The 11,750-nt window shown below is 30.9% G+C and overlaps 3 protein-coding genes and 1 non-coding gene across 4 annotated transcripts; all 4 read right to left on the bottom strand.

Annotated features, from left to right (window-relative positions):
• Positions 1 to 2,384: 2,384 nt before the first annotated feature.
• Positions 2,385 to 4,434, bottom strand: LOC133033893 (F-box/LRR-repeat protein At3g26922-like). Its single transcript, XM_061108962.1, has 2 exons — positions 3,079 to 4,434; positions 2,385 to 3,003 (listed from the first exon to the last, which is right to left on the bottom strand). Exons 1-2 carry the CDS (start codon positions 4,294 to 4,296, stop codon positions 2,815 to 2,817), a joined length of 1,407 nt encoding a protein of 468 aa, XP_060964945.1. The 5' UTR covers positions 4,297 to 4,434; the 3' UTR covers positions 2,385 to 2,814.
• A 1,515-nt stretch (positions 4,435 to 5,949) lies between these two features.
• On the bottom strand, positions 5,950 to 7,343 carry LOC133033979 (uncharacterized). Its single transcript, XM_061109019.1, has 4 exons — positions 7,227 to 7,343; positions 6,649 to 6,980; positions 6,578 to 6,605; positions 5,950 to 6,496 (listed from the first exon to the last, which is right to left on the bottom strand). The coding sequence occupies exons 1-4, from the start codon at positions 7,341 to 7,343 to the stop codon at positions 6,311 to 6,313; spliced, it is 663 nt and encodes a 220-aa protein (XP_060965002.1). The 3' UTR covers positions 5,950 to 6,310.
• Positions 7,344 to 7,483: 140 nt separating this feature from the next.
• LOC115721037 (putative FBD-associated F-box protein At5g22720) lies at positions 7,484 to 9,456 on the bottom strand. Its single transcript, XM_030650269.2, has 2 exons — positions 7,940 to 9,456; positions 7,484 to 7,821 (listed from the first exon to the last, which is right to left on the bottom strand). Exons 1-2 carry the CDS (start codon positions 9,323 to 9,325, stop codon positions 7,609 to 7,611), a joined length of 1,599 nt encoding a protein of 532 aa, XP_030506129.2. The 5' UTR covers positions 9,326 to 9,456; the 3' UTR covers positions 7,484 to 7,608.
• Positions 9,457 to 11,369: 1,913 nt separating this feature from the next.
• TRNAK-UUU (transfer RNA lysine (anticodon UUU)) lies at positions 11,370 to 11,442 on the bottom strand. Its single transcript has one exon. It is a non-coding gene; the product is annotated as a tRNA-Lys (tRNA).
• Positions 11,443 to 11,750: the final 308 nt, after the last annotated feature.

Genomic DNA, 11,750 nt, shown 5'->3' with positions numbered 1-11,750 from the left:
TAGGCCTGATAGTAGTCCAATAGTCTATCAATTTTTTTTTTTTTTATGTTTTGCGATAGGTCCGATGTAGGGTCAGATAGTGGTCTTATTGGGTTCCATTTTTTATGTATTTGCGTTAGTCCCAATAGGATTGATGTAGGATCCGATAGTTGTCCGATGGAAGTCCAATTACTTGCTTGACTAATCCTCACAATAGTTTTTCCAAATAAGCTCCTCATAAAACAACCATTCACCAATCCCATAAACCTAATTGTACGAACACATGAGAAAGAAAACCAATTAACATACCTCAAAACCATATCTAGAAATCTAGAAGAGATCACAACAACAACAACATTAACCTAACAATACAATACACTTTGATAAAGCTACTAATAAATTAAGTAAATAACAATTTCAAAACGGACTAAAGTTCCATTTAGCAAATGATGAAATACAGTTATATCCATAATCGTAGTTAGCTCTTGTGCTAATCTTTTAGATCCAAATTTCAGAGTTACAATAATGTAAAGCAGCTAAAATATGACCTTTTTATTAATAGATAATGTTTTTAACAAAGGTGCAATCCACATCACGGCATCCTTCAACTCTGAAACTTTCTTAGGATTGCGATCAGTAATAACTCTAAGATTTTTCCACCCCTACTGTTGAGGTATTAATTCACTTAACAACCAATATAATAATCTAAATCGCAACCAAAATTAACGTAAGAATCCACCTACAAATTACTGGAGCAACTACCAAAGTAATCCAAATATATTTAAAAAAACAAAAGTTAAAAAATAATATATTGGTAATTTTCTTTTTTCTACTTCATTTTTATATTTAATTAATGCTTCAAGTCATTTTTTTTTTCTTAAAAAGCTTTACAAAAGAGAAATTTCATTGGCCTGTCGACTTAGTTTAGGTACAGTTTAATCGGGCTTGTATTTTCTTATTGCAATTCGAATTTTGCTATTGTAATTAGTCTTATCTTTGTCATATAGTTTTGAGTGTTTTATTTTTATCTATGTGACATAGTTTTGAGCGTTTTAATCTTGTCTCTCTAACATGATTTAGAGTGTTTTAGTCTTGTTCGTATCACTTGATTTTATTTTGTTTCGTTATTGGTTTTTCTTTAATGGCTCACCATCACATTATTGTTAGTGGTTAGATAACAAGTTCTCTGTGATTGAACAGGTTGTTAGTAGTGCACTTACGTACCTTACATAATAGTTAAGTGCTTAAACTACAAGGTTGAATGAATATGTTGCAACAGTTTCTATTGTTGTGTCTTTTGAGCGGTGGATGAAATAGAATTAAGCATTCTTAAAGTTAATTGTGATGTTGTAATCTTTTTCATATGATTTTATTTTAGTTTGTTTGTCAAACGATTTGAGAATTAGGTCATTAATTATTTGACTCGTTTTTCTAATTTTAATCCTGATTGTATCTCCAACAGAAATAACTACCTTATCATTAATTCTCATTACTTATTAGTAAACATCCTATAAAATTAGAAAATCTAATGAATCCATCTTTCTCCTTCTCTCGATCTCTTTCAAATATTTCATTGATTCTATCCATACCAAGAATTAGTTATAAATCACTACTTTGACCACCTTTTGAAAAAGAGAGTGAAGTCACATATATGACTTTGTGCTCAAAAATGAATCAATTCTTTCAGTACAGATAGTCAAAGACTAATAAACCTCTTTTTTGTTTGTCATCTAATATGTTCTTGAAATAGAAAAGATTTTATCATTTGTGCATCAAGCAATAATGGTGTTTTTGTATTATGTGTCAAGTTGATGTGGCTATATAATGTCTTACACAAACCAATTCTTCTTGAGAATATGGAATTAGGCAAATTTGTCAAGTTAGATGAATTTTCACACCATAATTGACCTGTTGCTTGTTGGTTCTGTTTTGTTTGTACTAGATAGAAAATCACAAACAAGAACAACCTTTGACCAAGATAAATGGACAACAATACCAAACTGGGGTAACTAACTTAACAGAAAGTTCTCTGTCATCAATAGGAGCAAGTGGCAAGTGGCTAGGCCACTTCACAGTAAAAATTAAAGTGTGTGAGCTTATTATGTGGTGAGAGTGAGGAAGAAAAAGCAAACGGTGAAATATCTCTTTGTGAGTTTGGTAGTAGTTTTAACAAACAGAGTAAATTGCTTTGTTTCGTGTCTTTGTTATTTCGCTGCACTTGAAGTTTATTGTTTTTTCCAACAACAACAAATTTAAAAAATAGAATAGACTTTGAGTCAATTTTTTGGATCATATATATGTGATGGCTTTGATTGCCTATAACCCTTCTGATCCAAAGGGAGAAAAAAGAAAATTTCTTTTTCCTGACTGAAGTAAAAGCACTGATTTCAACTGCACACTCCTTGCTTCTTTTACTCCAAAGCTTCTACAACAGCAATAGAAATGGCCATGTCAAGAGCTAGTTTGACTCCCACGATCGAAATCATCGAATATCATCGAAAAAGATCTCTGAACCAAACTATTCATCTAGCCACTGCCTTCTCCACTGATATCCGAGTTTGTATAAGCCATACAAGAGCAGTTACTCAAAGCATTTAGCCCACAATTTCTCCACATTAACTTTTCTTTTCAAGCTATTAAATCTAATCAAATGAACTCATCTCTCTCTTTATTCAGCCCTTAGAATATTCCAACACCAATTCTTGGATTATTCCTCATTGAAGTTTAAATTCAGCAAAGGTATAAAAAGTAATCTTCCAACATTAATAAATAGAGCAATATCAGCTACTTCAGAAGAAAATATAACAAAAGTTTAATCTCATTGATCTCAATAAACTAAAATATGACCTTTTTGTTAAAAGATAATGATTCTAAAGAGGGTGAAATCCACATCAAGGCTTCCTTCAAGTCTGACTCGTTCTCAGGCATAACATAAGTAATAACTCTAAGACGCTTCCAATTAAGCAAAGGATAACGAAATAGGTTCTTCAAATTTTTGGGCAAGTTTATTGGCCAAATGAGTGCCTACAAATTTATGAAAACATATAAATAGCCTTAACAATATGAAAACAAATACACAATACTAAGTAACAAACATACCTTTTCTGTGCCAACAAACAATTCCACAATATTCCAAGAGTAACTGAGATTCACAAGAAAATTCAGCACACCAATAAACTCTTTTATGCCATAGTTTCCCTGCCAGTAGCCGCGAATTTCAATTTTTCCATTTATCGAACTAGATGACTTCATTGATATGCAAAAATTGGGACTGCCCTCATAACAAATGTAAGCTAATTTTGGAGCAGATTCAATTGTGACCTTGTTCAAGTGACAATCATTAGAGCAACTTTGGTGAAAATGGAAAAACTTCAAGTGTTGACTCGAGATTTTAAGGTGCTTCTTCTTTGTATTGCAACTTCTTAGAGTCAAATTCTCAATTGGAGGAATATTTGAAATGAGAGCATCAAATGACAACATGTCATTGTTCCTAAAGTAAATTTTGTCCAATAAAACATTTTCTAGTACCAAAGATTCAAGGTTTATGGCGTCAACTTGAATTTGTAAATGATTATGTTCCTCATTTTCAAATACAAGTCCCAAGAATTTGAGGCTCAAACTCTCCAAGCAAACATTATGATTATTACCTAAGAAACTATAATCTCTCAACTCCAATTTCTCAATAGATGGGCAATTCAACAAAAATTTAACTACCCCATCCTCCTTTGCATTCTCTGAATTCCAACCATCATTCAATGACAAAGTTTTTAAAAATGGAAAACTAAATGAACAAGAATTAGTATCCAACTCTACTCCATCCAACTCCAAAATAGTCAAATATCTTGCCTTGTCTATTATTTTAGGTAAGCAATAATCGAACTTAAACATGTTACCAATTTCCTCAGGGCCTATCATAAGACTTATTACCTTAACATTATTATCAATAGCAAAGTCTAGCCATTTATCTATAATGGTAGCCTTACTTTTTTGATAATCCCAATATATGTAAAGCTTAAAACTAGTTATGGCCGAAACATCATCAGTATTATGATACATAGCTTTGCGTTGTTCTAAACAATTATTGAGAAAATTGTAAAAGTTTTCAATATAATCATGATCATAAGTAGTATGATTATTATTATAAATTGAAAAATAGAGTGTGGGGTCCGAATACCAGATGGGTTTCCAGCGCTTTGAAAGAATGCATGTACGAACCACATCTTTAGTTGGTAGAAACGAGAGAATGTGATGGATCAATGCATCAGGAAGTTTCGAAATTCTGTCATTATCACAACCATCCACCACCATTGGTGTCATGATAGTAAAAGATTCAAGGGATTGGGATTGAGATTTAGGAGTTGAGGAAGAGACTCTTATAATTGTTGTATAGATTCACTTTTATATATGTATTTATTTTTGAAAAGTTGTTTTAGAGTTCTATATCAATGCATACGGTTTGATTTAGTTAGGGATATTCATTATTTATATGATATTCTTTTTTGTTTTTTTTTGAATTAATTATGATTTTTTTTTTTTGTTTATTATATAATTTACTTCCATAATTTAATTTTTTTTAGTGTGTCAGTTTGTGATAATTTTTTCAAAACTAAAAAATACTATAATATTATATATATGTTTATATATTGTATTATATTATCATGTACTATTAAATTGTGTTATGACACATACTTAATTAGCTCCACAAATGCCACAATTGTCACACCTATCTTTGGAAAATGAGGTATTGCTACTGCTATTGCTATTGCTCTCCCAAATTTTCTTTGAGTCTAACCCTACGTACCAACAATTCTAAATCACTTCTTGTTTGGTTCATGATTTTCGAGATCACGGACTATTGGAGAATATTGTCCCACATAAATTAAATGTAAAAATATTGAGCCAATATATAAGAACACAAGCTACTTCACTCATCATTATTAGTTTTGAGATGAAACTCCATATTTCTTGACACTGACATAGCTTTAAGGTCGTAAACATAGTAAAACTAATGATCATTGTACACAAACCCGTAGACCAAGCAATTTCTTGTGTTACTTGGTTGTCTATAGGGATGTTCATTGGACCACATCCAATGTTTTTAGGCCTATCCAGTTCCGATCCAATTATATATTGGATTATAGATTTTACCATCCAATTCGATCCAATTAATTTTAGTCATCCAATTGATTCAACATCTATTGGATGTTGGATTGATCGGTTTCATCCATTGGATATATTTCGTATATATTTATTAGTTTAATTTGGGTTTATCCAATATTTCAAACTTAATTTTTTTTGGATCAGATCTATCCAATCCAATATATATTGGATTGGACTGGATCCATCCAATCTAAGAAAAAAAGAATAAAATTTTAATGTTAATTTTTATAAATACATATATAATTTACTATAATGATATAAAATCTAATTACTTATCCAAAGTAAATAAAAATACTAATTAATTTGATTGGATATTAGATGTATTGGATTTTTATACACCTCATCCACCACCCGGTCCGATCCAATTGGATATTTAAAATAACATCTAATCTGATCCAATCACAATTGGATATCTAATGTATGGCAGTCGGTTCTCATTGGACTGGATCGATTTATGCACACCCTTAGTTGTGTATTGACACCTTTCTACACATTATGATTTTCAAATGTTTATGAATTATAGATTTTCATAATGTTTAGACATTCCCACTGTCTTAACAAGAATTCCTTCTATTGTTACCACCACAACTTTGTATCACTACTGAAAAAACCACAATTTATACAACCTAATTAGAAGTCAAAGCTGTAAATTCCTCTTGAGAATTTAGGCAAAATTTCTAATGTATGGTATAAATTAGCAACTTGTCAAGTTAGATGAATTTCAAACCATAATTGACATGTTGTAACAATTTTGCCCGAAACCAAAATGTTTTTGAATTTTAGATTTAGAAACAATACGTTCTTTATTTTGCCTAAATGTTTAGTACTCTAATTCGAAGAACATGTTAGGAATCGAATTGAGAATTCACCACAAAACATAAAAAGATCCCAATGTGATCTAAAAATCAAGAAATCAAAAGCAATTCGAAACAACAAATAAAAACTCGAATGAATCTTACACACATTTTCTTTATTGCCACTTTTTCTTTATTTGTTTCTCTCTCTCTGTGTTTCAATTACAAAAGAGCTCACTCAATTATTACAGACAAAATTGAACTTGCTGAGTTTCTCAAGCAAAAATCAGTCATTCTTATGCAATTCATTAGGATAAAGACTACTAATAAGTAACTATAACAATCTCATAATCAGCAGTTACAATATTGTAAAGCAACTAAAAGATGACATTTTCATTAATACGTAATGTTTCTAAAGAAGGTGCAATCCGCATCAAGGCATCCTTCAAGTTTGACTCTTTCTCTTTCTCGGGTTTACAATCAGTATTAACTTTGAGATGCTTCCAATTAAGCAAAAGATGACGACGACGTAAATTCTTCAAGTTTTCTGGCCAGATGAGAACCTTCATACATTAACAACATGAACTTGAAATAACACCACATCATTATACAAAACAAATATATAATACAAGTAATGAACATACCTTGAAAGTAGAGCAGATTCGATTGTAACGGCTTCAACTCATGACTAATAGGATTGTAACTATTTTTTAAATGGAAACATTTCAAGTGTTGGCTCGAGATTTTAATATGCTCCTTCTCTAATGAATTGCAGTTGCTCAAAGCCAAATTCTCAATTAGAGGAATATTTGAAATGAGAGCTTCAAGGTGATTGTTCTCAAGGTAAATTCTACATAATGATAAATTTCTAATTTTCTTGCAAGAAGAGAATTTTATATGGTCCAAGGGAATACCTTTCACTACCAAAGATTCAAGATTTATGGCTTCAATTTTAATTTGTACAACTACAACACACAATAATATAATTTCCAAGAATCGACAATGAACATTAGAACCTGCGAATTCATATTTATATATAACCGCAATCTCTCAAGAGAAGGAGAACTTAACATTTGACAACGACAAAATCTTTAGTAATGGAAAACTATATGAATGAGAAGTATCCAACTTTACGCCATTCAACTCCAAAATAGTCAAATATCTTGCATTGCCTAGTGTTTTGGGTAAGCAGTAGTAGTCAAAACTGTAAATTCTTCTTGAGAATTCAGGAAAATTTTGTATAGTATAGAATAGCAACTTGTCAAGTTAGATGAATTTCACACCATAATTGACCTGTTGCTGATTTCCTTTTGCTCTGAAAAAGCAAAATGTTTTAAAAGCATACAAAGCACACAATAGTAGCCTTGGAACACAATGATATATTCCAAGAACAATTCTTGGATTTCTCATGAAGTTCCAAGTTTCAATTCAGCAACTTAGGAAACACCATCATATATGCTAATAAACTTAATATATGAATAAAAATAAATCTTCCAACAGTAAATAAATAGAGCAATATCAGCAAGTTCACAAGCAAAAATTTATCATTCTTGTGTAAAGTAGTAAAATTCATTAATAAAGCTACTAATCATGATAACAATCTCAAAACAGACTAAAGTAACGAAAGAGAGTCATATCCATATTCATAATCAGCATATGCAGTATTGTAAAGAAACTAAAATATGACCTTTTTATTAATAGACAATGTTTCTAAACAAGGTGCAATCACCATCAAGGCATCCTTCAAGTCTGACTCTTTCCCGAGCTCATTAGTAATAACTCTGAGATGCTTCCATTTAAGCAAAGGATCACGACTACATAAATTCTTCAAGTTTTCTGGCCAGATGAGACTACATAGACTCTTCAAATTTTCAGGACAGATGAGAGCCTTCATATGCACATTTACGAAAACATATAGAACCTTAATATATAGAGTGACGATATGAAGTTGAAATAACACCACATAATTATGTAAATCAAATATATAATTCAAGTAATGAACATACCTTGTATGTGCTGACATGCAATGTTACAGTATTCCATGAGCAACTGAGATTCACAAGAAAAATCAGCATATTGACAAACCATTCTGCGTCATAATCTATCTGTGTCTCGCGAATTATAATCTTCCCATTTAATGGACTAGATGACTTCATTGATATTCTAAAATTAAGATCTCCTTCATAACAAATGTATGCTAATTTTGGAGCAGATTCAATTGTAACAACCTTCATCTCACCACCATCATACAAGTAATCAAAATTCTCAAAATGGAAACATTTCAAGTGTTGGCTCGAGATTTTAAAGTCCTCAGACTTCAGTGTATTGCAGTAGCTCAAAGTCAAATTCTCAATTAGAGGAAAATTCGAAATGAGAGCTTCAAATGACGACGGTTGATGGATGCTACCGTAAAATTTAGTTAATGACAAATTTCTAATTTTCTTGCAAGAAGAGACAATAATTTGGTCAAAGGAAACTCCACATAGTACCAAAGATTCAAGATTTATGGCATCAACATGAATATGAGTCAAATCATCCTCAAATGATTCATAAACAAGTTCCATGAACTTGAGGCTCAAACTCTCCAAGCGAACACGAAGAAAACCGAATCTATGATCAATTAACCGCAATTTCTCAATTGAAAGGCAACCCAACAAAAATTTAACTACCACATCCTTCGAGTCCTTTACTGAATTATCTGAATATGAAACATCTTTCAATGTCAAAGTTTTCAAACATGGAAAACTATATGAATGAGAAGTATCCAACTTTACCCCATTCAACTCCAAAACAGTCAAATATCTTGCATTGTCTAACATTTTAGGTACACAGTAAAAATCATAGCTGCCATCATCACACATTCCAATCACAGCAAGACTTATTTCGTTGACCTTATTCTCAACAGCAAAACCTAACCATTTATCCACGAGATCGACCTTACTACTTTGATAATGATCAATCACATCAAGCTTAAAACTAGTCATGACTGAATCAGCGAAAAAATACACGCCTCTCTTGCGGTTCTTCAAATATTTATGGAGATAATTATAAAACTTATCAACATCACCACTATTAAAATCGGAAAAAACGAAAGAGAGTGTGGGAACTGAATACCAGATGAATTTCCAACGCTTTGAAAGAATACATGTACGAACCACATCTTCAGTTGGGAGAAAAGACATAATATGATGAATTACTGCATCAGGAAGTCTCGAAATTCTGTCGTTTTCATCAACACCCACCAATGATGACGGTGGTGGTGGTTGTGGTTGTGGTGGTCGTGGTGGTCGCGGTTGTGGTGATTGTGGTGGTACTGGTAGTGGTAGTGGTAGTGGTGGTGGTGTTCTTTTAGGCCTTTTCATCGCCTCAAGAAGACGACCTCTTTTTCTCATGTTCGTAATCCTTTGCTCAACAATGGAAGAAGGGATTGAGATTTAGGGCTCAACAATGGTGAAGTGACGAAGGAGAAGAGAAGCTTTGGTTTGGATGGTTTGATTTGGGGTCTCCATTTCTGATTGGAACTGTAACAGGAAATTAAAGTGGGCCATTGGGCTTATTTACTAAGGCCCAAATATCTTTCGGAATAATTACATGAAATACTAATTTTTTATTAAAAAAAAGAAAAAAAAAAGGATTTTTACACCATATGCTAAAATTTTTAACTTTTTTACTTTTTTATTGTAGAGCAGAATTTTTTCAAAATACTATGTTTTTCTCAAAAATACTATGTAAGTATTATATTGTGTATAGTATTAAGTTTTTACAGCTATTTTTTTAGTTGTTTCACTGTTGTTTTAATTGTTCTGTTTTGTTATTTTACGGTTATTTTATAAAAAAATAGTATTTTTGTAATGACATTTTAACCCAAAATAGAGTTTGGGTTTCTAATATTTAGCTGAATTTCTCAAAGAAAGGGGGTATACTAGAAACCCAAAATCCTTGGGTTAAAATTAGAGGTGGCAAAACGTGTCATGTTCATGTCATATTTTATGTGACCCGCTTTTTATTTCGTGTCAAGCATGTCGACCCGTTATTTAACTCGTGTCTAATTATCTCAACCCTAACCCGACCTGTAAAAAATTGTATCGTGTTCGTGTCGACCCACTGTGACCCGTTTAAGTATTATTGAAGCTGGAATTGTAGAGAAAAATAATAGATTTAAGCTCCATTAGAAAACTTATATACATTTATGTATATATAGTTTGTTATATATATAATAAAAATTGAAAAAAATTAAAATATTTTTAATTTCATATTAAAGAAAATTAAATTTAAAATTTTTTAACTTAACATTGAATTACTAAATATATATTTTTATATAATTATATTATTATTATTAATTTTTTATTTTATTATATTTAAAAAAATTGTGTCAAATATGTTACATTTGTGTTAAGCGGATCGTGTTGTGCTTGACTCGTTTTTATTTCGTGTCAAATTGTGTCGACTCGTTTTCGACTCGCGTCTAATTTTATCGACCCTAACCCATAAAATTCGTGTCGTGTTCGTATTCGTGTGCCGTGTCGAAACTCGTTTTATCACCCCTAGTTAAAATGTCATGCCTTTCCGAACTAGGAACACCACGTCCCCGCCCTACACGCATATTTTCCAAATTTGTTATTAATTAAAAAAAAATATTTATAAAAGTTTCCCTTATTAATTATTGGCTAATTAGGATTTTTGCCCCCTGAACGTTGACATGTACTAAATCATGCCCCTGAACTTTTAAAGTCTTTAAAAATGCCCCTGAATTATTGAGATTGTTGAATTTAAGGACTTTTTTCTAATTTTAGTAAAAAAATCTAACATGAATGAAAGTTCAGGAGCCATAATTTAGTACATGTTAAAATTCAAGGGACATAATTTGGTAGATATTAAAGTCTGGAGAGCATGGTTTAGTACATAAACAATCACTGAAATAGTAAAATTGAATAAAATTAGACAAAAGTCCTTAAATCCAACAATCTCAATAGTTCATGGGGCATTTTTAACGACCTTAAAAGTTTAGGAAACATAATTTGGTACATATCAAAGTTCAAGAGACAAAAATTCTAATTAGTCTTAATTATATCTTATAAATTTTAACATCCTATTTTTTCGTTCTCAAGATAACCACCCTAACTTTTCAAGTGTTTATTGCCTTACTAGTAGGCTACCTAGTCTATATGAATTTAATTATTTGTAAATTGTAAAAAATAAAAAATATATTATTATTATTTTGCATGAAATAAATTTATTAAAATGCTTAATTTTTTTTTCAGGCGTGTCAAAATATGCCATATAAGTTAAAAATGAATACAAATACAATTTGTGGAGCTAACAAAAATTTTGTGCTATTAAATATGAAAGGAAAACAATTTTTGTTTGTTTTTTTTTAAAAAAAAAAAAAAAAAAAAAAAAAAAAAAAAAAAACTAAATAAACAATACAAAAATCAACGCCGTCTGTGGGAATCGAACCCACGACCACGTGGTTAAAAGCCACGCGCTCTACCGGCTGAGCTAAGACGGCTTGTGTTTGTAACTGTTATATTTATATTTATATTCTTTTTTTATGTAATTATTAAAAAAGCAACCATTATATTTACATTTTTGGTTTTCTTTTTCTTTTTGATATCATATGGTTTTTATTCCCAAAATTACTGTGAAGTATGATGCAAATGAAATATAAAATCTAAATAGTACATTCAAATTGATATGTAATTCAAATATAAATCTATAAATTCGTGTAAATACTTATTAATTACATGTAATTTTCTTTACATACTTTCTCTTTCAGTTTGTACAATACCTATCAATTTATAATTGTGACTCACAATT

Source organism: Cannabis sativa, chromosome 2 (assembly GCF_029168945.1).
Source record: "Cannabis sativa cultivar Pink pepper isolate KNU-18-1 chromosome 2, ASM2916894v1, whole genome shotgun sequence".
NCBI lineage: Eukaryota > Viridiplantae > Streptophyta > Magnoliopsida > Rosales > Cannabaceae > Cannabis > Cannabis sativa.
The sequence above is the reverse complement of the archived record's forward strand: the minus strand, read 5'-3'. Positions and strand labels throughout refer to the sequence as shown.

Bases quoted from the DNA above. Each gene is read 5' to 3' on its own strand.
- LOC133033979 (XM_061109019.1), bottom strand. From the start codon at position 7,343: ATGAGAAATCCAAGAATTGTTCTTGGAATATATCATTGTGTTCCAAGG. The intron at 6,981-7,226 runs GTCAATTATGGT...TTCTCTTGAGAG, and splicing joins CAAAAGGAAATCAGCAACAG to ATTGCGGTTATATATAAATA. The intron at 6,497-6,577 runs GTATGTTCATTA...TAATGTATGAAG, and splicing joins GAATCTGCTCTACTTTCAAG to GTTCTCATCTGGCCAGAAAA.
- LOC115721037 (XM_030650269.2), bottom strand. From the start codon at position 9,325: ATGAGAAAAAGAGGTCGTCTTCTTGAGGCGATGAAAAGGCCTAAAAGA. The intron at 7,822-7,939 runs GTATGTTCATTA...GTGCATATGAAG, and splicing joins TGCATGTCAGCACATACAAG to GCTCTCATCTGTCCTGAAAA.
- LOC133033893 (XM_061108962.1), bottom strand. From the start codon at position 4,296: ATGACACCAATGGTGGTGGATGGTTGTGATAATGACAGAATTTCGAAA. The intron at 3,004-3,078 runs GTATGTTTGTTA...ATAAATTTGTAG, and splicing joins TGTTTGTTGGCACAGAAAAG to GCACTCATTTGGCCAATAAA.